The 23,723-nt window shown below is 48.3% G+C and overlaps 2 protein-coding genes across 2 annotated transcripts; one reads left to right on the top strand and one right to left on the bottom strand.

Moving 5' to 3' along the window:
* Window positions 1–611: 611 nt before the first annotated feature.
* Window positions 612–7,819, top strand: oclna (occludin a; the record flags this gene model as incomplete). Its single annotated transcript, XM_084442686.1, has 8 exons — window positions 612–664; window positions 916–1,558; window positions 1,806–1,973; window positions 3,359–3,489; window positions 6,041–6,226; window positions 6,463–6,634; window positions 7,315–7,356; window positions 7,721–7,819. 8 exons carry the CDS (start codon window positions 612–614, stop codon window positions 7,817–7,819), a joined length of 1,494 nt encoding a protein of 497 aa, XP_084298812.1.
* A 1,323-nt stretch (window positions 7,820–9,142) lies between these two features.
* ankrd34ba (ankyrin repeat domain 34Ba) lies at window positions 9,143–10,876 on the bottom strand (the record flags this gene model as incomplete). The annotated part of the gene is made up of 1 exon (XM_084442577.1): window positions 9,143–10,876. One exon carries the CDS (start codon window positions 10,874–10,876, stop codon window positions 9,143–9,145), a length of 1,734 nt encoding a protein of 577 aa, XP_084298703.1.
* Between the last annotated feature and the right edge of the window lie 12,847 nt (window positions 10,877–23,723).

Raw genomic sequence — 23,723 nt, forward strand, 5'->3', positions numbered from 1 at the left:
TATGAGCGACGGAGTTTCATCTGCAACATTTGTTGCATAGCAGGGAACTAAACGGAACAGGTGAGTTTTTGGTCTCTACATTATTGTTTTAAACTGAGTCAGATACCTTTAATTTTAGTAGAATTGAGTTTGAGTTACAATTTTCATTTATCATTGGCCTTTGCGCAAGAAAGGTAGGCTAGTTCTTGTTGGTTGAAAACGAATAGACTGATTTGGATACAATTAAAATGTTCTTGCCAAAATATTTATTTCAGTAAAAAGAAAGTATTCGGATTGTATAGTGAGCATTGCTTAAAGCATTTGGTATTATTCAACCTGCTAAAGCACGACGTCATATTCATCATGATATTTGGTTGGACAACAGCGTAACTTAATGTCAAATCAATCTCGGATTTCTTCTCAACTGAAAACTGTCTCATTACTGTTTCGTAATTAGGTGGAACTTCATGTAGTAGGCCTCCCACGTACACCTGTTTTCACAGTTTTACATTACATATTCTATTAATCTTTCCTGCTGTTGTAGACAACTTGTCTGAAAGTAATCCATGTGTTCTGAATGATTTTTTTTCTCCAAGCAGTACAGATAAACCATAGCCCCTGTGGACAGAGGAATGTCTTCCAGGCCCAACGGGAGTCCACCTCCCTATGAGTCAGAGAATGCATAGTGAGTCTGTCTTTGCCTTCACCAAACACCAGCCTGTTCTGCCTTATGAGACGGAACCTGTTATTTTAGCTTCTGTTACCCCCTCCTTCACTTCTGAGGACTTCCTTGCACCCTTAAATTACTTTTTGGTATAGTTCTCACTCACAGAAATATTTATTTGTGTGTGTGTGTGTGTGTGTGTGTGTGTGTGTGTGTGTGTGTGTGTCTGTGTGTGTGTGTGTGCGTGCGCGTGCGTGCGTGCCCCTCTGCAGTAATGGGCCGCCCCAGCCAGCCTACTCCTACTACCCAGACGATGAGTTCCAGCACTTCTACCGCTGGACTTCTCCTCCGGGCATCATAAAGATCATGGCCATCATGGTCATCGTGCTGTGTGTGGCCGTGTTCGCCTGTGTGGCCTCCACCCTCGCCTGGGATTCCCAGGGAGCCATGGGCGGGTTTGGGGGTATGCCGTATGGGGGGACCGGGGGCAGTTACAGCGGCGGCAGTTATGGCAGTTTTGGCGGTGGAGCATATGGGGCCGGCAACAGCTACGGTTACGGCGGACTCGGCGGGAACTACAACGACCCCAGGAAGGGCAAAGGTTTCATCATCGCCATGGCGGCCTTCACCTTCATCGCCGCCCTCGTCATCTTCATCATCGTGGTGTCCCGGCAGGGCCTGTCACAGTCCAGAAGGTTCTACTTGGCTGTGGTGATTGTGTGTGGCATCCTGGCAGTGCTGATGTTCATAGCCTCCATAGTGTACCTGGTGGCAGTGAACCCCACGGCCCAGTCCTCTGGCTCAGCCTATGGGATGCAGATAGCTGGCCTGTGTGCCCAGTACCAGCAGCCACAGGTCTCAGGGGTGTTCGTCAACCAGTACCTCTACCACTACTGTGTGGTGGAACCGCAGGAGGTGAGTGTGATGATGGCTAATGGCAAATGGCCTAGTTTACCTCTGGCCTGGTGACCAGAGAGAGTCTTTGTGGTCCATGTTAAGAGAGGGAAGGTGTGTGTGTGTGTGTGTGTGTGTGTGTGTGTGTGTGTGTGTGTGTGTGTGTGTGTGTGTGTGTGTGTGTGTGTGTGTGTGTGTGTGTGTGAAGGTGTGTGTGTGTGTTTTGTCGTCGTCGTCGTCTAACTACCCGCTCCGTCTCCTCCACCAGGCGATAGCGGTGGTGTTCGGGTTTCTGGTGACGATTGCTCTGATCATCATGATGGTGTTTGCGCTGAAGACGCGCTCGAAGATCAATAACTACGGCAAGAGCAATATCCTGTGGAGGAAAGTGAAGGTCATCCACGAGGAGGACCCGCCCCAGGATGTGGAGGCATGGGTGAGTGAGTAGGGACTGCTGGATTGAGAATCGACCCGTCAACACAAGAGTGCCTGTGTCCATGTTCTCAGCCTGCTCTACTGTGGGGGAGAGCAGCAGCAGCTTGTATTCTATACTGTCTGTCTGGCCAAGGGGCTTGTGTTCTAGAGAGGCCAGTGAGTACGATGGAAATTGATATTCAGAACATTTTATTAAGATGGAAACCAACAGGTTTTTGTTGACACTGATGAAGGTGAGAGGCCAGTTTTATCCTGAAGTGTATTGTACTGTATATCAGTATCCATTGATCTACCAACAAGTGTAGTGGTGATTTCAGTGAAACGTCCTCTAGCTGAGGTCAGGCTTGGTGGAGGGACAGGTGTCTGCCTGCTAGTCTGTGGAGAGCAGCATCGGTGAGATCTGCCAGCTGAAGTGGTCGGACGAGTTTAGTCAGAGGATCTGGTGTATTGGAGGGAGGGGGGAGGGGAAGTTCACCTGCTCTGGGTTTCTGGGTGTGGTATGAGCACGGTGTGGCGGTTTCACTCCCCCCTCCTGTCAGTAGAACGGCAGGTGGCATTACACAAAACAAAAGCTCATCGTCTGTTACTAAGAAGCCACTTATGTATTGAGGTGGCTCTGTATAGCAATAGTTAGACTTACAGTAAGGAGTAAGGAAAAAGGAATTTATGTCCTGTTGAAATCAGGAAGATAAGTGAACAATTAATCATCATCTCAAAAGTATTTTTAGAATCACATTACCTCCTAACCCTAAATAACGATTACAACATTTAGAAGCTGCTGAGATGGATTTTCATACTTGTTTTGGCTTGCTACTCTCAGGTATTTGTGACAAGACCATAGAAAGAGGAGGAACTGGTCTGACTGGTATTCAAACCCCCTACAGGCCACCAGCTAGCAGGCACACTGCACCGCTGAACAGCCGCAACATGATACTTTGAAACCAAGACGGGGCTTTGTACCTTGTGAGAGCCTCTCAGATAGTGCTGAGACAGTGTTTCTACATGGCTTGTTTGCCTCCCCCTACGTATCTGATTATTCCTATGGGAAAATATATTCTTATGGGAAAATGTACAGCTTCCAATCTCTACCCCAGTAGCCTGCTGACTGACTCCTCTAGCTTGCTGATGGACTCCCCCTTTTACGTCTGCTGTTTGTTTGAGACCTGAAGGCGATCACAAGTCCAAACCTGTAACTTCTTCTTCTTCTTCCATCTTCTTACCAGTGTTAAAAAGCCACGAAAAACACTCAAGTTCGTTTTGACTAAAGAATCCAATGTTTGATTCCAATCATGAGCAATGCATCCTTTATATATTTTAATCAACAATTCATTCATGATCATAATTATGTACAGTAAGTGTATCTCGCTCACCTGTTCTCCTCTACAGGTAAACAACGTGTCTGGCGTTCCTGATGAGGGCATAGTGGCTGACTACCCTGACAAGTTTGGAGGCTCCAGGAGTCACCTGGATGACAACAGCACAAACTACGACAAACCGCCCTATGACTACAGCCCAGCGTGAGTACACAGACAGGACTCCGAGCCTATGGCTGCCCATAGAGGGTGACATGTAGATGGTTTTAGTATTTTTGGTTTGTTTGTTACCCCCACTCAGGATGAAGTCCGAGGGAGAAGGCTATGTTTTCAGTCCCATGTGTTTGTTAGCTAATCTGTTTGTCTGTTAGTAGGATTACACAAGTACTACCAGGCCAGTTTACATGAAACTTGGTGGAGTTCCGAATTACAGGGTGGATCCACAAATTCTTTTGTACTCTTGTTAACATTGCCAGATAGACCAGACTATAACGTAATCGATAGTATGCTGGAAAGGATTGATTCAGCTAGCTAGCTAGCTACCTAGCTATTTTGCAGGTATTAAGACCAAAATAATTTAATTATGGCATGATGGCTAAGATCAACTGCTTTGAATAAGCTAGTTATGCTTGTAGCTAGCTAGATTACTGCTGTTGCTTTTGTCATAGCATAACTGTAGGTAGCTGAGATCAATCAGAGAGCAGAGCTGAAGAGCACCCGTTCGGCTGACCCCAGCTGTGTCAAACCCAGCTGCTCATAGCTGCAATGATAACCACCACCAGTAGGCCTATATTTTTGACATTTGTTGTCTCTAAGGATCAGTACCCTATCACTGCACATGCTGACAACATGCAGGATGGCCAGACGTCTGCGCTCATTGGGTGCCCTTCTAGTTTTTATGGATGGCCTCTTAGTTTTACTTGTATTTTGTGAGTCACATTGAGAAACACATATTTAGCAAAACTGCAAACAATATGTACAAACTTCCTTTGACCATATTCTGCTCTGCGGGCTTCTAGTGTGAGTACCATCTCAGTAAATGGCAGCATATCTGCAGGTTGAGAGAGCATGCTGGAGCTTGCTGCTTCACAGAACAGGGAGAACTGTATGTTTTTGGAGGCGTGTATGTTTTTCTCTGCTCACACAGAGACAGGTCTCTGCCATGTTACTGCACTCAAATGAAAACAAGATGTGAGAGTTCAATAGCGTGGGAGCCTTCTGGGTATTGGCATTTAACATTCTAGTTCTACCATTTGAGTCCACAGTCCACTGCATGAGGTGAGGGGAGTACTGAGTGGTGGTGTTCAGAGCCTCTCCTCCAGTAAAAGATGGAGATGAGAGGTGCAGCTATTTCCCAGCAGTGAAAGGCAACTCTGTATTGTAAAGGCACTCCTACTGATAAAACAAGGAACATTGGGTGCAGATTACAGGAGGAGGAAGTGCAGGGAATGTATACACGCTACCAGCCTCATCTGACTGTGGACTGGTGTGTATTTCTGCTTCCTCTGTGATTAGGGCTGCTAGGTGTTTTGAAATTATAGGTTGACGGGTTATTAATCAGCCATGCTTGGTCTATGACAGAGGTTGCAAGTAAGCTGTATTCATTTTTCAGATGTTTCTTGTTGCGCAATCACAACAATGTTATGGGTGTACTGTAGTACTGTATGAGTCACAACTGAACTCTTCACAGAAAGTCAAAGCAAGACAACATACGAGTCAGGCATTTACCCAACCACAACCCAGCCATGTGTAGTGTTGACTTTCGTTGTCTTTTATTATTGTCCTTATTCAGCTCTGCGTTGTGTTTTGATTTCAATAACGGCCCCCAATCTCTCACAATACCACACAGTCCAGTGTCCCTTTTCCAGATGTATTCCAAATGAATCTCTCCAACACGGGATTTGAGCGACAATCAAAAGCTGTTTTATTACACAAGGTTATAGCATACAAAAGACGATGGCATCTAGTCTAATGTTCAGCTGACCTGCCTGTAATGTCTGTCTAACCCAAAATCAAAGCATTGGTCTCGTTGCAAGTTCTTATGTGGTTTGAGTGTCCCCACTCCCTCGTCTCTTCTCCGATAAGACTGTCTTTCTGGTCTCTTCTGGCTTATGGCCTTGTGAGGTCAAGATAACCTACGCCGCCTCGCCGCCCAGGTCTCCATCTCTAACCACAACAATTGCTGTTGTCCACAGAATGTACCAACCCTGGAATGTCATCTTTATCTCATATGGGATGTTTGTCTATTGCGAAGGGAGACACTTTTCTTGCAGAAACTCTGGCTGACAGCACACACAGGAGCTAACATCTTAATTTGAATCATCTTAACAGGATCAGATTAAACCAATACATTTCTCTGAAAATAGCCATTTTCCTCACTAGCCTGCTGTGATTGAGTAAATGACAGTAATGGCCCTGTATCATGATGGTTCAAAGCACATCGGTTGTTGATTGATTGTTGTCCAATTAGTTTGTAACCATTACTTGGCATTATTTAAAAGTAGTAGTAGTAGTAGTAGTAGACTTGAGTAGTAGTAGACTTAAGTAGTAGTAGTAGACTTAAGTAGTAGTAGTAGACTTAAGTAGTAGTAGTAGACTTAAGTAGTAGTAGTAGTAGTAGACTTAAGTAGTAGTAGTAGTAGTAGTACACTTAAGTAGTAGTAGTAGTAGACTTAAGTAGTAATAGTAGACTTAAGTAGTAGAAGTAGTAGTAGTAGTAGTAGACTTAAGTCTCTCTCTCTCTCCCCCCATCCAGACCCCCTTTGGAGCATGAAGTGCCAGTGCGCACCAGCGCCCCCTACAGTAGTGGCTCAGAGCTGAACAGCTCAGTGGGGAAGCCCAAGAAGAGACGCGCCGGACGCCCTCGCCGTGCTGACGGACAGGACGTCGACACGGACTACGCCTCCTCCGGAGATGAACTGGATGACAACGACTTTGACCGGTACGATGAATCACAGCAACGGTCATACAAATCAATAAAGTTAATTATGTTGCGCCTCACTGGCTGGCTGCTATCCAGAGTGAGTTTGTCTTCAGCGTCCTCTCATTTTTAGGTGTCCAATCATGTTATTAAGTCAGACAAATTGACACTGAACCGGTGTTCCTGTCGGTCCTCTCTCTTTCTCCCCCTCTACCTCTCCTCCACACCTCCCTCCCTCCTCTTTTTCCCCTGTGCAGTGAGTTCCCACCTATCGCCAGTGAGCAGGACCGACAGGACTACAAGCGTGAGTTTGACCGGGACCACCAGGAGTACAAGGACCTGCAGGCGGAGCTGGATGTCCTCAATAAGAACCTGTCCGAGGTGGACAGAGAGCTGGACGAGCTGCAAGAGGGCAGCCCCCAGTTCCTGGTGAGACTTACGCTCCATCTACAGCCTCACATTTACATTTGATATTGTAGTCATTAGTCATTTAGTACCTAAGTGCATTTGTCTAGACCAGGCATTCCCAAACTGTGAGGCGGGCCTCCCCTGGGGGCCCCAAAGAAATTCAGGCGAGGCGCGGAGGGATGGTTAGAAAAAAAAAGAGGAAAAACATGTTTTTTATTTTAAAATGTATGTGTTTTTTATGAATGAAAGGTGATTTTAAAGGTCAGAAGATCGAAATAAATAATGGGAGAGATGTATACTAAATTTGTGGATAGTGCAGAGAGACGGATTCAAAATGGACAAATTTGGGGGGGGGGGCGGTGGGTGTGTCACTGTTTTCAGAGGGGAGGCCCACATTGATTGAGTTTGGGAACCCATGGTCTAAATTAAGTGAACCCACTGTACATCCCAGTTATCGTCAGAAAGGCCTTCAATAAGAATATAATCAGATAAGCCATAAACTGCAAACTTTTGGTAGGGTGTATACTGTAACTGCACAGGGTCTGGGACTGCAGCTGGGGCTTGGTGGAGAGTTATTTTGGAATGAGTTAAGCATGCATGAGAGAGCAGGAAATACCCAGTGAGGTTTGGCTCTTAATTAGCAAGGTGAAATAGTTTGAGTATTTGTGTGTGTGTGTAATTATGTATTTCTCTCTCTGTAGGATGCCATGGATGAGTACAACAAGCTGAAGAAACTCAAGAAGGTATGTCTCCATACAGTAGCACTGGGCTGAGGTCTATAAAGTTGACAGTTTATCAGCAATTACAGTGTTTTGCAGAAGACAGGATCTGCCCACTTGATCAACTCCAATCCTACACTCCCCCTAGTGTTTCTTTGGAGTACTACACCAGCGCTTAGGCAACATCTTAGTAGATCGCCACTCACACATGACCTTAACAGCTGATTCAATATCATATCTCTCCTTGTCTCTTGCCAAAACAATTATTGCCAAAACAATTATTGCTGACCGTACAACAAACCTAATGTCAGCTGCTGCAGAGGGTATAATGGTATTATGGTTTGTTGGTATATTGGCCTAATTGCCCTAATGGTTCCTGTTCTCCCAGTCTGCAGATTACCAGGTGAAGAAGCGCAGGTGTAAATACCTGAAGGGAAAACTCTCCCACATCAAGAAGATGGTCGCCGACTACGACCGGAGGGCCTGAGGGGGTCGTCACCTCATCCAAGGTCATCCCTTACCAGACAAAGGTCGTGTCAGATGATGCTGTGGGATCCATGGTTGAAGCCTCTTAAGGTTTCACGACAGCATGAGTCTGTCTAGTGAGTGGATGGGGCTCCAGCTCAGTCAAGCCATACTTCAGCTCAGCCAATCGGTACTCCAAAACTGCTGCAGTCATTAGCTGGGTGTTTGACTTTTAAGATAGGGTATTTTGGAAGTGCAAAAATATTGCCTTAAATGTGTTTTATGCCACTGTAATGTATTTTGCAGGTGAGATTTCGTTGAGCCTTTTCTTAAGTGTATTTATTTGATCTCTTCCACATTGTCATTTAGATGATCAATAAGTCATATGAAAATTGTTTTTATTTCATGTTTTTATTCATTTAGCCCAATACTCAGTTTTTTAAACTTTTACATAAAATGATTGACATTTGTAAATATGTGAATATACTGTGACGTTCATAAAGGTAATTTAGCAGGTCTGTTTATGCAAGCTGTTTTCTCTCAGAGGAATTGTGGCAATCACTACTTAGCATTACAGGACAACAGTAAACATTAAAATATATTATATTGATGTGAAATATTGATACATGTGAATGTGCAATGTTCAGTCCTTGTCCAGTCCTTATCAATAAAATGATTTTTTTAAACCAGTTTGCTGTCAAGGTTTTCTTTTGATTCTCTGACAAGGACATTTGACTGTTTACTCAAGCATTACAATAGTCAAACTACATAGAAAATGGGCTATGAGAGTATATGATGACACTGAGCAGAAGCAGCACAACTCACAGAGGACTCTGACCAGAGTCACACTCTCTGGCCACCTTCAGGTGAGGTACAATAATACAGAAACAGTTCAAACATCTTCACTACCTGGAGGCAGTCGCTCAAGATTCTGAGGATATTTTGTGCAGCCTAGTCCTTTTCCCTTCTGCCAGATGTTAGACATACTTCCTCTCAATGTTCGCTACAGTAACAACCTCTCTTCTGTTCCCCTGGATTTCTCCTACTGTTCTTCACTCTTATTTACCTCACCGTTAAGATAGTGGTTTGTTTCAATGCAATCTTCCCATCAGTAGTTACATACAAAGTTTCACTACAAAGCAAGGCATTGACATGGACATTAGCAGTGGTGTGAAGAAGTGGGTATACTAAACAGCAAATATTCTCTGTATACTGTACCTCTGTATACCCTTCACTACACTACTCGCTACACTACAACATTAGCATTGGACTAATAGACATACTGTCTCTTAACAAACACATTGAACACAACGACTCTGCTGGTTTTAGAGAACACAACGTTGTTTCAGTGGCCAAAGATCCCATCGAAGTCTCCCAGCTGTGTGATCTGCTCTGTCTGCATGGAGTGTCTCCTCAGCAGCATCCTCCTGGTCCTCAGCTCTCTGGGGAGGCCAGGGGGAGCCGAGGGGAGCAGCGGCCTCAGGCCAGCTACTGCCCCACAGGCAGCCCTGCTACTCTGGCTGCCCCCCAGGGCACTGAGGCTAGAGCTGAGGCTGTGGCCGGCGTTAGAGCTGGTCCCTCCAGAGATGTTGGGAATGGGGGGGTAGTGAGGGTTCAGAGGAGGTAGGCATCCGGGCCGGGTCTGGGAGATGTGGTCCAGGAGGAGAGCCCCAGAGCCCCTGCGCTCCAGCCCAGAGTGGGCTATCCTGGTCAGACCCATGGTCTCCAGAAACTCCCTGGAGCTCAGCAGGGTGGAGGAGCGTGAGGAGACCAGCCTCCGGCTCTCCAGGGGGCCTCTGCCCTCCTCGGGGAAGCCTCTGGTCTGGACAGCCAGCTGAGGGTCAGAGCTATAGTGGTCAGCCCCGAGGTGACATCTCTGGATGATGCTACGCAGGCTGGGGAGGGGGCAGGCGGAGTCTTTTCCCCCAGTGGAGGTGAAGGGGTACGGGGACCCTGGGCTTGGGTTGAGACTCTGGGAGTGGAGGTTTGGGTGGGAGGTAGAGTGGGATGAGAAGAGACCAGAGAGGGATAACTTCCGCCTCAGCAGCCCCCGTGTTTCCTCATCCTTTACCTCCGGGTCAGCGTTGTTCTCTTTACGCTCAGTACCACACTTACACCTGAGGGGGGCGCCGTTGTCATTGCCTTCTGCATTCCAGCCCAGCCGGTTGATTCTGATGGAGAGGTCCTCCTCCGGGCTGAAGTCTGGGAGGTCTTCCGTGGACGAGGGGGCCCGGCTAGGCTGACGGGCCAGCAGGGAGGAGGGGATCCTCAGCCAGGGCTCCGAGTTCAGCCTCTGGAGCGGCTGCTGCAGCCTGTCCACCCTGCCCCAGCCAGGGCCTCGAGCACGGGAAGGGGAGCAGGGCTGGGAGCTCACGCCCCCACACCCAGAGCACAGACTCTGCTTGAAGGAGAAGACCTGCTGTGGGGCGCAGGAGGAGGAAGAGGAGGAGGAGCACTGAGGGGAGGTGAGGAGCTGGACCTCTGAGGGAGAGGCGCAGGGGGGCGCGGCCGAGGGGTGCAGCCCGTCCCCCTGGCCAACGGGAGCCAAAGCGGGTACGCTGAGGTGCTGCCTGGCCCTTGGCTTCCCGCAGGGCAAGGCGTCAGTGGTGATGATGATCACCTCCTTCCCCTTAGCCTTGCAGGCATCCAGCAGCAGCGTCAGAACCTCCTGATCCCCGGCGGTGACCGCGTACAGCAGCGCCGAGCTCCCAGAGTGGTCCTCCAGGCTCGGATCCGCCCCGCTGGCCAGGAGCAGGGAAACCACCCCAGCCCCAGCCTGTCCCAGGCAGGCATGCATCAGGGCCGTCCGGCCCAACTTGTCCTGGATGTTGGGGTCGGCACCTCTCTCCAGCAGGTACTGAACCAGCCTGGCCCGGCCGGCGCTCTGGGCGTCGACGTGCTGGGTCCTGCAGGCCACCATCAGGGGCGTCTGGCCCCGCCTGTCGCTCTCGTTGACGTAGGCCCCTCCCTCCAGCAGGAGGCGCGCGAGCCGCAGGCGGCGGAGGAACACGGCTCGGAGCAGGGGTTTACCCGCCTCGGGAGCAGGAGGGGCCCCCAGCACATCATCCTCCCCCTCCATGGCCCCTGTCTCTGGCCCTGGGACTCTGCCTCAAAAGCTGGGTAGGAGCTCCAGCAGCACAGCTGTCTGTGGGGATGGGAGAAATATGTTTTTAATCAGCAGCATTCTTCTACGAATACTATTGTAAAAAATACATTGAATTATCGTTTTTTTTTATTTCAGGAACATCTCATCTTTGTCCACAACAGCTTTGTTTTTGGCAGGGTCAGCTGGAGGAGAGGCTTTTGGGGTATTGTTTGCCAACCTGGGTAGATAGAATCCTTTGATGGAACAGATCCTTTTCATAAGGAACCTATTGAATGCTGTGCTTGTCCTCTCTGGCTGGGGAGCCAGCTGCTTTCTCTACACCTTTGTGCTGTGTGTCCTTGGCTTCCTTCTCCATCAGAGTGCGTGTGATTGCAGTGTCATGTCTCAGGTTGTAAGAAAGCATGTAGGCTAGCACTAAGGAATATTACCACTGAGACAAAAAAAAAGAAAAAAGAAAGAAGGACAGCTGCAGTAAATCTGATGGCTTGTTCAGAGAGTGGCTACAGTCAGAGAGAGATCAATAGTATTTTGCCATACAGTAGGTTTTAATGTCCCCGCTGTGTGCGTGTTTGTGTGCATGCATGTGTGCGTGTGTACGGTATGTGTATGCGCACATCTGCCCCTCTCACTTGCCTTGAGTCTGCGCTAGCCATAGAGTGCCGGTAACGACTCTATTTCCTGTTGAGAATGAATGACAAACAGTGCAGAGGACACTCAGGTACACAATGTGTGGGTGGTGGCAGAGGAGGGAAAGGCGGCATAGAAAAGTACATTCTCTGCCAAGACGTGGTTTTCAAACAGAAATGCGAAGGCTGTGGTGGTTTAAAAAATAATCCATAATAAAATCCATAATTCAATTCCAAACTGTGAGTCACTTTTAACTTCAGCCTTCCTGTTATGCTAGGCTGCTGATCAGTGGGGTTGCTACTATGTAGTAGTAGTAGCTGAACCCATTGCTTCCTCCTACCACCACACCTAGAGACATGTCATACTCCAAGCCTGTGTACTGTCTGTCATGCACAATATTCCCCACCACTGCCTTATGAGTAAATGGTAAATGGACTGCACTTATGTAGCGCTTTTATTCGAAGTGCTTTACAATGGCCTCTCATTCACTCATTCAGACATACATTCACACACCAATGGTGGCAGCAGCCATGCGAGGTGCTAGCCTGCTCATTGGGAGCAATTTTGGGGTTCAGTGTCTTGCCCAAGGACAGTTCGACATGTGGACAGGAGGAGCCGGGATTCAAACCGCCGACCCTACGATCATTGGACGACCCGCTCTACCTCCTGAGACACAGCCGCCCCGCTATGAGGGCATAAGCATGGCAAGCATTAAGAGAGCAGTTCAAACGAGGGGTGAGTTTGACCAATTCAACTACTGTAGGTAACCCACTGCATACTGCACACGTGGGTGCAAGTGTGTGTGTGTGTGTGTGTGTGTGTGAGAGAGAGAAAGAGAGAGAACTCATTGTCTGTGTCAAACCCTCCTTCTTGAACCTAATTCTCTCTCATTTCAATTGTGGTTTATCGTCCTTGCTATGAAATGTACAGTGGTGGATAGGTCATGCTATATTCTGTAGGCTGTATGTGTATTTATATTATTTTTTATATTTATAACGCGTTGCTATTAGCATTGTTCCAGTTTCCATGGAGGAGTGAGGCAGGAACAGGGTGTGTGTGTGTGTGTATGTGTGTGTGTGTGTGTGTGTGTGTGTGTCTATGTGACTCTGCCCTGTCAGCAGAGCTCTGTCACGCTCCACCCGTCTGTGGGGGATCCGCAGAAGCTCCACTTGAGAGTGAAGAGGCCAGCTCCAACACTCAGCCCCTGTTAGGAGAGCCCACACTGAGATAAAGTAGAGAGAGAGAGAGAGAGTGTGTGTGTGTGTGTGTGTGTGTGTGTGTGTGTGTGTGTGTGTGTGTGTGTGTGTGTGTGTGTGTGTGTAGTGAATGAGTGTGTGAAGGGCTCACCAAACAGACAGTGAAGAGGATCCCACTCCTACAGCTCAACCACACACACAGGTGAGGAGCAAAATAGACAGAGAGAGAGAGAGAGAGAAAGAGAGAGAGAGAGAGAGAGAGAGAGAGAGAGAGATATTCAATAGTCTGGATGCCAGCCTGCTCTGCTGCCAAGCCAACTGCTTCGCATCGTTGCTGTCGTGATTGGCAGCGCTGCCACACGTTAAGAACAGATGGATAACATGGCTGAATCGGACTCTCTAGATTCTGAGACTGTGTTCAGAGACTGAGACATCATAACGGGTCATGAGCAGCAGTCCTGGTTTCTCATACAGTAGCAGCATGTCTTCAGTGAGCCTGTACGATGGCGTACAAACATACTTTCAATCGAAGGATTAAACAGTAATTAAAAGTGTTGCTTGGCGCACAGGCAACTTGGTGTGTACATGTAAAAGCATCAGCAGACATTCATTATGTATCTCTTAAGTCTGAAGATCCTGATCATCAAAATCAACTGCCTGAGTTACGCAAAAATAAATCAATGGTGAATGCAGTACTGTCATTCTGTTACTTACCAGTCCTTATCAGCAGTGGTCCTCTGCTCAGCACTGTCTCCTTATCCTGTGAAAGTGCCGAAAACAAAATCTCCTCTCGGAGCGGATGGTGAAGTGTGCGATGATAAAGTGTGCGAGTGTGCACCAGCAGGAAACACAGCCAAGGCAGTTCCTTAGGAACAGTGCGTGTGAGTGAGTGAGTGAGGGGGGGGGGGGGGGGGGGGAGAGAGAAACAGAGAGAGAGAGAGAGAGAGAGAGAGAGAGAGAGAGAGAGAGAGAGAGAGTATATGGGTGACGTTTGTCAGCTCTGAGAAACAATTAGTCACTCACAAAGTAGTGCAGCTCACAGGTAGCCAAGGAGAGAGAGAGATGAGGGGAGTGAGAGGGAGGGAGGGAGGGAGGGAGTGAGAGGGAGGGAGGGAGGGAGGGAAGGGGTGGAGGTGAAAGGGAGAGAAGGAGGCAAGGATGTTATAGCTGTGAAAAGGATGAGAGACCGAGGGATGAATTAGGGGGTAGAGTACAGTAGATACGTTTACCAGATTGTGCACATACTGTATGCAGTGTGCACAATTCAAGGACACATATTGGTCATATTGTACATACCAGCTCATAATTGAACCAGGACTCTAAACTGCACACATAACTCTTGACAGCCTGCTTGTCCTTTGATTAAGGGAGGCCTGATTTAAATAGAGCACTAAAAAGGTGAAATGACTGCAGGAAGGTCAAGTGCACAGCGCAAGAGAAACGTATTTGTTCAGCTCATCAATCTCCATGACAACCGTCCGAGGGGTGGAGAGGAGGCACGTTTAGCCTGTGTATTGCAGCAGGCTGTGTGTGTGTGTGTGTGTGTGTGTGTGTGTGTGTGTGTGTGTCTGTGCGTGCGCGGGTGCGTGTACTTTATGTGCGCTCGGTGAATGTGTGTGTTTGTGTGCACGATCTTAACTTGTTACAAGCAAAGCTCCCTTAGCAAACTGACCGACTGACAGTGAGAGATGGGAGAACATGAGGAGCTAGTAATGGTGCTCAGAGAGCACAGACCGTCACTCCTGAATGCATTTCATGTCTCTGTGCCAAAATTGAAGGGGTTCTAAATTGGCCCACCTCTAACCCCTCCACCGAGTTTCATGAAAAGCAGTCTGGTAGTTTTTGTGTAATCCTAGTCCAAATAATGAATGGAGGTGAATGGGCGTCCAGGCCATGTTTGGGCAGCTGCCCGGTGATTCGTTGGGGCGGAGGTAAAAATGACTGGAGGTGAATGGGTGGCTGCATTTGGCAAGCACTATGGCACCCCCCTTGGGTCACAGCCGGCAGAGGGCAGTGCTGTGCACTCCGGGCTCTACTCCCGCACACTCCAGTCCAAACCCTGTGTCTCTAGCACCCTCATACAGGTAGCTGGCTTCGTTTTAAATTTAGTTTTCATTCGTGGGTCCAGCTCATGATCTGCTCCAAAATTATAGGTGTTAAGGCCCATGATACACCTCTCCACCGAGTTTCATAAAAATCGGTTTGGTAATTTTTGCCTACTCATTGTCTAAAAAATGAATGGAGGTGAATGGCCAATCCGGCTGTGTTTGGGCAGTCCGTGGACCCAACCCATAATTCGGATCCACAAATTTTAATGGGTTCTAAATTGGACCATGCTACACCCTTCCACTGAGTTTCGGTCCAGTAGTTTTTGCGTAATAGGCTACTGCTAACAGACAAACGCACACCACCGAAAACATTACCTCTCGCTCTGCACTGTCCCTGGAGAGGAGGTAAAAACATAGATTAGAGGCTGATCATATGCTCTCATACACTAGTTGGAAGGAAAACGCTAGATTCTCAACAGAACTTTGTCTTGGTGGCCATGCAGAGGAGATGGTTTGCCAATTATAAAAGCATGACACCTTCCATTCACCAGCTCTGAATAGGCTGCCTAGCAGCTGAATAAAAGAGAAACCATACTGAAAAGCACCCCCAAATCACTACTGAATGAATAATCTGTTATTAGCATGAGCACATCTGAATGAAAATCACCCACCTGGTTGCCTGCCTTTGAGGGCTTTGGGCACATGCAGAATGATGCCACATCACACTCACACCAGGGCTCATCAGATTTTATTATGCTCTTATACTAGGCAATGAACTGTGTCAGACATTTCAGCATGACTCTAATTTGGAAACCTACAGTATGCTATAACTTATACAGTACTGACTAAATCAATTAAAAACCTATTGTGAATAAAATGATTTATGTTTGGTAATGTTCATGTATGCGTACACAAAGGTATTTCTGCCTTCTGTACAAGTGTTATAAAGATAAAAAATAAAATGTTTTTAATATGTAAAGATCTAGTACAACTCCTTTGTGTCCTCAGATGGCAGTTGCCATAGGAACAGAGCAGTATGGATTACTAGGACAGTTGAGTTATTTCACCACCAGATAGCAGCATACAGCATAGAACCGTTCCTCAGACATTCTCTCATGGAAGAAGAATTATAGACCAGTCTGATTGAGGACCACTCTGAATGTCACCTTGTTCACCAGCACTCTGGTCTCTCAGTCTCTGAGCTAAGGCCCAGACCCAGTCACTGCCAGCTAGCCAGGGAAGAGTCATTTAGAGTCATTTGACTTCTACAGACTCACAGATATTCAGGAAGAAAGTAGGAAGTGCTTAGAGCCAATGGGAAAAGAGCTGCGAGAAACACTTCACGAAGATTACGTGCCAACATTAGGATAAATTAGGAAAATATAATCTTTAAATCTTTAAATGTTGCTAAATGTGTAGGCTAGATATAAAAGCAAAGCAAAAACATCCATCAAACATCAGCTAATTACAATGTAACAACAGTAAACTACTAAATACTGTGAGCCAATAGGGTTGGTTGTTGCCATCTGAGGGGAATAATGCTCATAGTGATTTTTGGCAAGAGATACATCTCTAGAGCTAGAAGATGTGATAGCATTGCACCAGTGGTGGTTTATAATACTGCCCTAAAATACTGTAGATGATGTAGAATTTTATAATTCTACCCTAAAATAAACAATAATAAACAAATAAACTGTTGGCCAGCATAAAGTACAATACGTATATTCAACCTAGTGGCATTTTTTCACCAGTGATCCCACAACATTGAAATTTGTCACAAAGGTGAGTTCAATCACTTTTCATCAAACATTGTCATACAAATTCTAAATTGAAAACAACCGTGGAGTGAATGTTTTTATTTTTTGAAAATATTTGTCTGTTGTTTTATTTGGAATAATCAATCAATAAATATATATATACATGATTATAATAAATATATGCCCTGTTACAGCTGCATTATTGACCCAGAACAGCTCAAAACACAGTGCTTATTCTTTCTAATATCCACGTTTCGTTCAACTCTATTTCATCCATTCAAACTGACCACCAGGATGGAACTAACTTACTTGTTTTTCTTCAGGACCTCTTCAGGACTGGTTAGAAGGACGGAACCAGCTAGCCATAGCCAGTTAGCTCATAAGGGCCTAGTCCCACCCTTACGGACTCAGACTTTGAGGCGTGTTCCCACTAAATGTGTGAGGGCTTAGGGCCGTCTCATTGTCAAATCAACAAGTGCACAAGGGTGGCAGACATTTTGAGCCATTAATGCCCTCTTTCCGTAAGTCTGCACTTCTGCAGACTTTGCCAAAGGGAATTAAACACAGTGGGCAGTTCATTCCACCACTGTGGGGCCGGGACAGAAATGAGCTGTGATCGGGTTAATCAACTGCAGGGGCCTCAGAATGGCGGGGCAACCAATCACCCCAGGGTAGCAGAGCGTAGTGGTTGGGAGGGGGTGTAGGGCTTGACCATGGCCTGGAGGTAGGAGGGAGCTGTTCCTGTCATTGCCAAGGCAAGAACCAGGTTTTAAACTCGATGCATGTATTACCAGGATCCTCCCGCTTAAGCAACTATTTATTTTAATGGCTGACGCTAGGGCCCCAGCAAGGACGGAGTTGCAGTAGTGCAGGCGGGAGATGACAAGAGCTTAGATGAGCACCTGCGCCGTTTTATCAGTGAGAAAAGGGTGAATCCTCCTGATGTTGTAGAACAGGTATCTGCAAGAGCGTGTAACAAATGTGATCTGTGCCGAGAATGACAGATTCCTCACAGTTCGAGTTTGCCTCACCTCTATGTCTTTAATGGTGATGGCCAGGTCACAGTGCGAGCAACTCTTCTCTGGCAGGAACAACAGCTTGTACAGGTTGAGCTTGAGGTGATGAGTCGCCATCCACTCCGAGATGTCAGCCAAGCACGCAGCTATGCGTGCCTCCACTTCTGTGTCAGAAGGGCGAAATGAGCCGTAGTTGATTTGGTATGGAGATATGAGCACTACCTTTCACTCACATCAAATGGATGAAATGGCCAGGGAGTCACAGTCATCTCCTGTCTAATGATTGATATCTGATATGAAGTCTGGTCTAATGATCTTGTTGACCTGGCCCTCCAAACTTCCCTTTCAATTAAGTTTTAAAACAAAATGTATTAGCGTGCGGATGTAGCCTAGACGGTGATACAATTAAGTTATGCTGTGCCTACTTACACTATATTTAGTTTATTGAATTCAATAATACATTTCCTTAAAATCTCTGTATGTAAACATGGTATTCATTCTTTAGGTTATATACAGAGGAAACGTTTGTGTTACATCTTTCAGGAAAACAGAAGTATATCTTATGTAGCTACTGTGTTGTCACTGCCAGTAATATATAACATTTAGGTCTAGAGAAGATAATTTTAACAACTTTTCCGAAAAACATATAGCGCAAGCTATATTCCCACCATTTTTCACAAGAGAGAACCATCAGTTTGAAGCAGAATGCCTTATTCAGTTCTACAGGTATAGTTTTGAAAAGTGTGTTTTGGCATGGCGTTTTGGCATCGATTTGGCATCCAATGATAGCACATAGAAAGCTACCACAGCTATAGTCACATATTTTCTAGCACTAGGGGTGTATACCTTGCCAAAAATCACTATGAGAATTATTCCCCCAGATGGCAATAGTGGCACAAATTTGGGGTCCTGGCTCACAGACTAAAACATATTCTAATAAGCTACACCATCTGTTATGTTTTTTAAAGGACATCAAAAGATCCTCACTGATAATTATACAGATAAAGCTTATCTTCAAATCCTCGCTCTCCTCTGTGTCTCTATTGTCATTCTGAATTGGTTTATGCTCTAATCATCAACAAAACTAATTGTTGTGGGTCATTTTGGGGACGTGTCGTTGCAGTTATTTTGAGAGTGACAGACATACAGGCTATTGGTAATCCTCTCTAATCCCTCCGTGCTTGCTCTGAGCGAGCAGTTATCAGAGGCCCACCCAGTGTGATCTCAAAACACAGCGGCAGGTAAATATCCTATCATGAGAACATGAAATAAATTCCTACCTAATTCCATATCAAACGTACTCAAATGTAATCAAAATTAACAAGCCTACTTAATGTAATCTGCATGGCAGGCGTTATCATACCCCTGATAGCATAGACGGATCATGAAAAAATGGGCCCCTGGGCCTGGACGTGTAGAGGGCCCCCTCCCTACCAGCTCCCCCCCCCCACCCCCCTACAGCCTCTTCCTCCCTACCAGCTCCCCCCCCCCCACCCCCCTACAGCCTCCGCCTCCCTACCAGCCCCCCCCCCCACCCCCCTACAGCCTCCGCCTCCCTACCAGCTCCCCCCCCCACCCCATACAGCCTCCTCCTCCATACCAGCCCCCCCCCCCCCCCACCCCCTTACAGCCTCCGCCTCCCTACCAGCTCTCCCCCCCCACCCCCCTACAGCCTCCGCCTCCCTACCAGCTCCCCCCCCCCCACCCCCTACAGCCTCCGCCTCCCTACCAGCTCCCCCCCCCCCACCCCCTACAGCCTCCACCTCCCTACCAGCTCCCCCCCCCCCCACCCCCATACAGCCTCCCCCTCCCTACCAGCTCCCCCCCCCACCCCATACAGCCTCCTCCTCCATACCAGCCCCCCCCCCCCACCCCCTTACAGCCTCCGCCTCCCTACCAGCTCTCCCCCCCCACCCCCCTACAGCCTCCCTACCAGCTCCCCCCCCCCCACCCCCCTACAGCCTCCGCCTCCCTACCAGCTCCCCCCCCCCCACCCCCTACAGCCTCCACCTCCCTACCAGCTCCCCCCCCCACCCCCCTACAGCCTCCGCCTCCCTACCAGCTCCCCACCCCCCTACAGCCTCCGCCTCCGTACCAGCTCCCCCCCCCACCCCCCTACAGCCTCCACCTCCCTACCAGCTCCCCCCCCCACCCCCCTACAGCCTCCACCTCCCTACCAGCTCCCCCCCCCCCCTACAGCCTCCCCCTCCCTACCAGCTCCCTCCCTACAGCCTCCCCCTCCCTACCAGCTCCCCCCCCCCTACAGCCTCCACCTCCCTACCAGCTCCCCCCCACCCCCCTACAGCCTCCCCCTCCCTACCAGCTCCCCCCCCACCCCCCTACAGCCTCCCCCTCCCTACCAGCTCCCCCCCCCCACCCCCCTACAGCCTCCGCCTCCGTACCAGCTCCCCCCCCCACCCCCCTACAGCCTCCCCCTCCCTACCAGCTCCCCCCCCCACCCCCCTACAGCCTCCGCCTCCCTACCAGCTCCCCCCCACCCCCCTACAGCCTCCTCCACCCTACCAGCTCCCCCCCCCACCCCCCTACAGCCTCCACCTCCCTACCAGCTCCCCCCCCCACCCCCCTACAGCCTCCACCTCCCTACCAGCTCCCCCCCACCCCCCTACAGCCTCCCCCTCCCTACCAGCTCCCCCCCCCTACAGCCTCCACCTCCCTACCAGCTCCCCCCCACCCCCTTACAGCCTCCGCCTCCCTACCAGCTCCCCCCCCCCACCCCCCTACAGCCTCCCCCTCCCTACCAGCTCCCTCCCCCACCCCCCTACAGCCTCCACCTCCCTACCAGCTCCCCCCCATCCCCCTACAGCCTCCCCCTCCCTACCAGCTCCCCCCCCCACCCCCCTACAGCCTCCGCCTCCCTACCAGCTCCCCCCCCCCACCCCCCTACAGCCTCCACCTCCCTACCAGCTCCCTCCCCCACCCCCCTACAGCCTCCACCTCCCTACCAGCTCCCCCCCATCCCCCTACAGCCTCCACCTCCCTACCAGCTCCCCCCCCCCACCCCCCTACAGCCTCCGCCTCCCTACCAGCCCCCCCCCCCCCACCACCCTACAGCCTCCACCTCCCTACCAGCTCCCCCCCCCACCCCCCTACAGCCTCCCCCTCCCTACCAGCTCCCTCCCCCCCCACCCCCCTACAGCCTCCTCCTCCCTACCAGCTCCCCCCCCCACCCCCCTACAGCCTCCCCCTCCCTACCAGCTCCCTCCCCCCCCATCCCCCTACAGCCTCCACCTCCCTACCAGCTCCCCCCCCCCACCCCCCTACAGCCTCCGCCTCCCTACCAGCTCCCCCCCGCCCCCCCCCCCCTACAGCTTCTGCCACAACACTGTTGTTCTCAGTTTGTTTTCTTTAAAAAAAAACTGGAAATGCGAGGAACCTGCTGAAAGCATCTTACTGCTTCTTTTTCTTTTCAAATCTTTAGTTTTGCTGCTCCAATTAATATGTGACGGTGCTCCATTTTACATGTACGGTTCTTTGTCAAGATCAAACATAATGAACCAATTGACCTTGTGACCTGCACCTGTGTGATCTGTCTCGAGTTCACAAACTTTAATAGTGCCCTCTATAGACTAGTTTTATAGCCTACTCATTTATCTATGGAAAGGTAGCCTACATTCCCACCCATTAGATTAACGAGTAGGCTATAGAAAATATGTAGCCCACACAAGCTTCTCTCTTTTTTAAAAAGACGTGGGCCCCTATAAACTGTTCAAAATATTAATGTTTTTTTATGTTTGTGTAAGGAATCTCACCCTAAATTTCTATCGGTGTCCCCGCAACAAGAAATGCAAAGGGCCCCCTGAGGTCTTGGGCCCCTGGGCCTGGGCCCGGTAGGCCCGTTCAGTAATATGTCTTTGCCTTATAGGTTGAAACAGGTTGTCGTTTCTTACTAGTGTTGCACGGTATACTGATACTAGAAAGGTACCGCGATACCTCATTTCATTAGTAACGGTAAAGAGCCATGCATGGGCTGCGACCCACTCTTTTGCACGTACGCACAGAGTGAAGGAGAAAGATCAGCAGTCTGGCTCCGGCCCCTGAATCTGAATAGCAATTCAATCGAGTATCTAGTGATTGACTAGTGACTAGTGGAGCAGAGCAGATACTTTCAGTTTATAATTGTATCTTATAATTTTACAAAGTAGCCTAGAGGTTTTTTTAATTTAATGAATAAAATAATAAATTTAATATATTATGTAATTAATTTATTTTAAACAGTTGACATTCCTGCTCCGCCTCAGCAGACAGCAAACATTGAGATACACCTGACTGATTGTATTATTCCATTAGCCTACTTTTCCTGATAGGTTTTTGCCGTGGTGTCGTTTCAGTATCTGTATCGAGATCATTTTAGCAGGTATGGTAGTTATAATTTTGGTATCATGATACTATTTCTTACTGATGGTAATTTCTTTCTTCAGTCTCGGTGTCAATAGAGAGATAACCTCGCAGTGCTGCAGCCCTGTTACACGTCTGGCCCCTGCACTGTCTCGCCTGTAACACACACACACACACACACACACACACACACACACACACACACACACACACACAGAAGCGTCATGCCTATAGAACTTGAGGGGGCACGTGCCCCCTCAGATTTTTTTTTTTTTTTTTTTTACATTTCTGTTATTGTTTGTTTACCATTACATTTTACAATGCGGAGCTATGATTATTTTCTCTACTGAGCTGAATGTATTATTTTAATTATGTCATAGACCACCTCGAAAAGCCACCATAACCTCTTTCAAAAAGCCAAATACCCTCTTTCCCGGTGGATTTGGTTTCTTCCAAATTAATACTGGACCTGGAACACCCCCCCCCCTCGCCTTGTCTCAGATAAACACATTTTCATGGTCTGCTTGTATACATTTAGATTAAGGTTGTCCTTAACTGATGAACAGGTCCTCCAAATATTAGGCTATTCAGTATATCAGATTCAATATACTTCATACTTTAGTGTACATGTAGCATTTAACATGTTTTTGAATGATTTTTCAAGATGCCCATCCACATCCATTGTATGACCAAAACGGTGGTAGAGCAATTATCAGCTTTCTCGAAAATGCTAGCTTTATCAACGTTTTGATCAGAACCATTGTATATGATCATAAGTAACCTTAAAACAGGGCTAACCATGCATTTTCCCTTTACTACTCCTTTAATAGTAGTCTATGCCTTGTCCTCATTAAGCCTAAGAAAACCCATCCTTATCCTCAGCAAACATCCTCGTAGTCGTATCCTTCCCTCATATCACTCTGAACGACTATTCTGGCAGTGCTGTGTGGTAGTGTTGCACAATCGGTGTTTCTTATCGCTGTCTCTTTGTGCGCATACAGTACCAGTGCATTAGTCAGCATCTTTGAGCTTTTCTGGGTCTAGCTCTGGGCGAGCTGCTGTGAGGTTCGATGCTCTTGTGTTCCTGCCGAGGACTTCCTGAGAGGAGGTGGGTGAGGGGTGGGCGACAGGTGTTATGCGGAATTCTGTGACCACCAGATTTTTTGACCGGTAAAAAGATCCGGTGGTCACTGATTTCCGCATGTTAATACACTGAAATGTGTGACCACCGAAATGTGTGACCACCAGTCACAAAATCCGATGGTCACACATTTCGATGTGTTAAAGTGTGACCACCGGATTTTGTGACCGCATTATTGTCGCTGGTAACAAAATCCGGTGGTCACACATTTCGGTGGTCACACATTTCGGTATAGCATAATAAACGCACCGAAATGTGTGACCATCGGATTTTGTGACCGTTGGTCACACATTTCGGTGTATTACGTAACATGCGGAAATCAGTGACCACCGGATCTTGTGACCGGTCACAAAATCCGGTGGTCACAGAATTCCGCATAACACCGGCCCCTCTCAGGCACTGCTGTGTTTAATAATGTAGGGGTGGGCGCAGATGCACAGCACTGCTGTGGGGAGGGTTATTCTGAGCCGGCCCTGCCGTCGTGGGTGGGGGTGTATATCTGGACTGGAGTGCTGCTGGGTAACTCCACTCTCTCCATCCCTCTGCAGAAGCAACGCTTGTGGCTCGGAACGTGTTTTTGTGCGTGGCTGTAAGCCCGCACCACAGAGAGCAAATGTCGGGTTGTCCCTCCGTCGGGTTGTTGACCTGCAGTTCTATGTTGCTACCATAAGAGGCAGTG

This window comes from Borostomias antarcticus, assembly GCF_949987555.1.
Source record: "Borostomias antarcticus genome assembly, chromosome: 8".
Lineage (NCBI taxonomy): Eukaryota > Metazoa > Chordata > Actinopteri > Stomiiformes > Stomiidae > Borostomias > Borostomias antarcticus.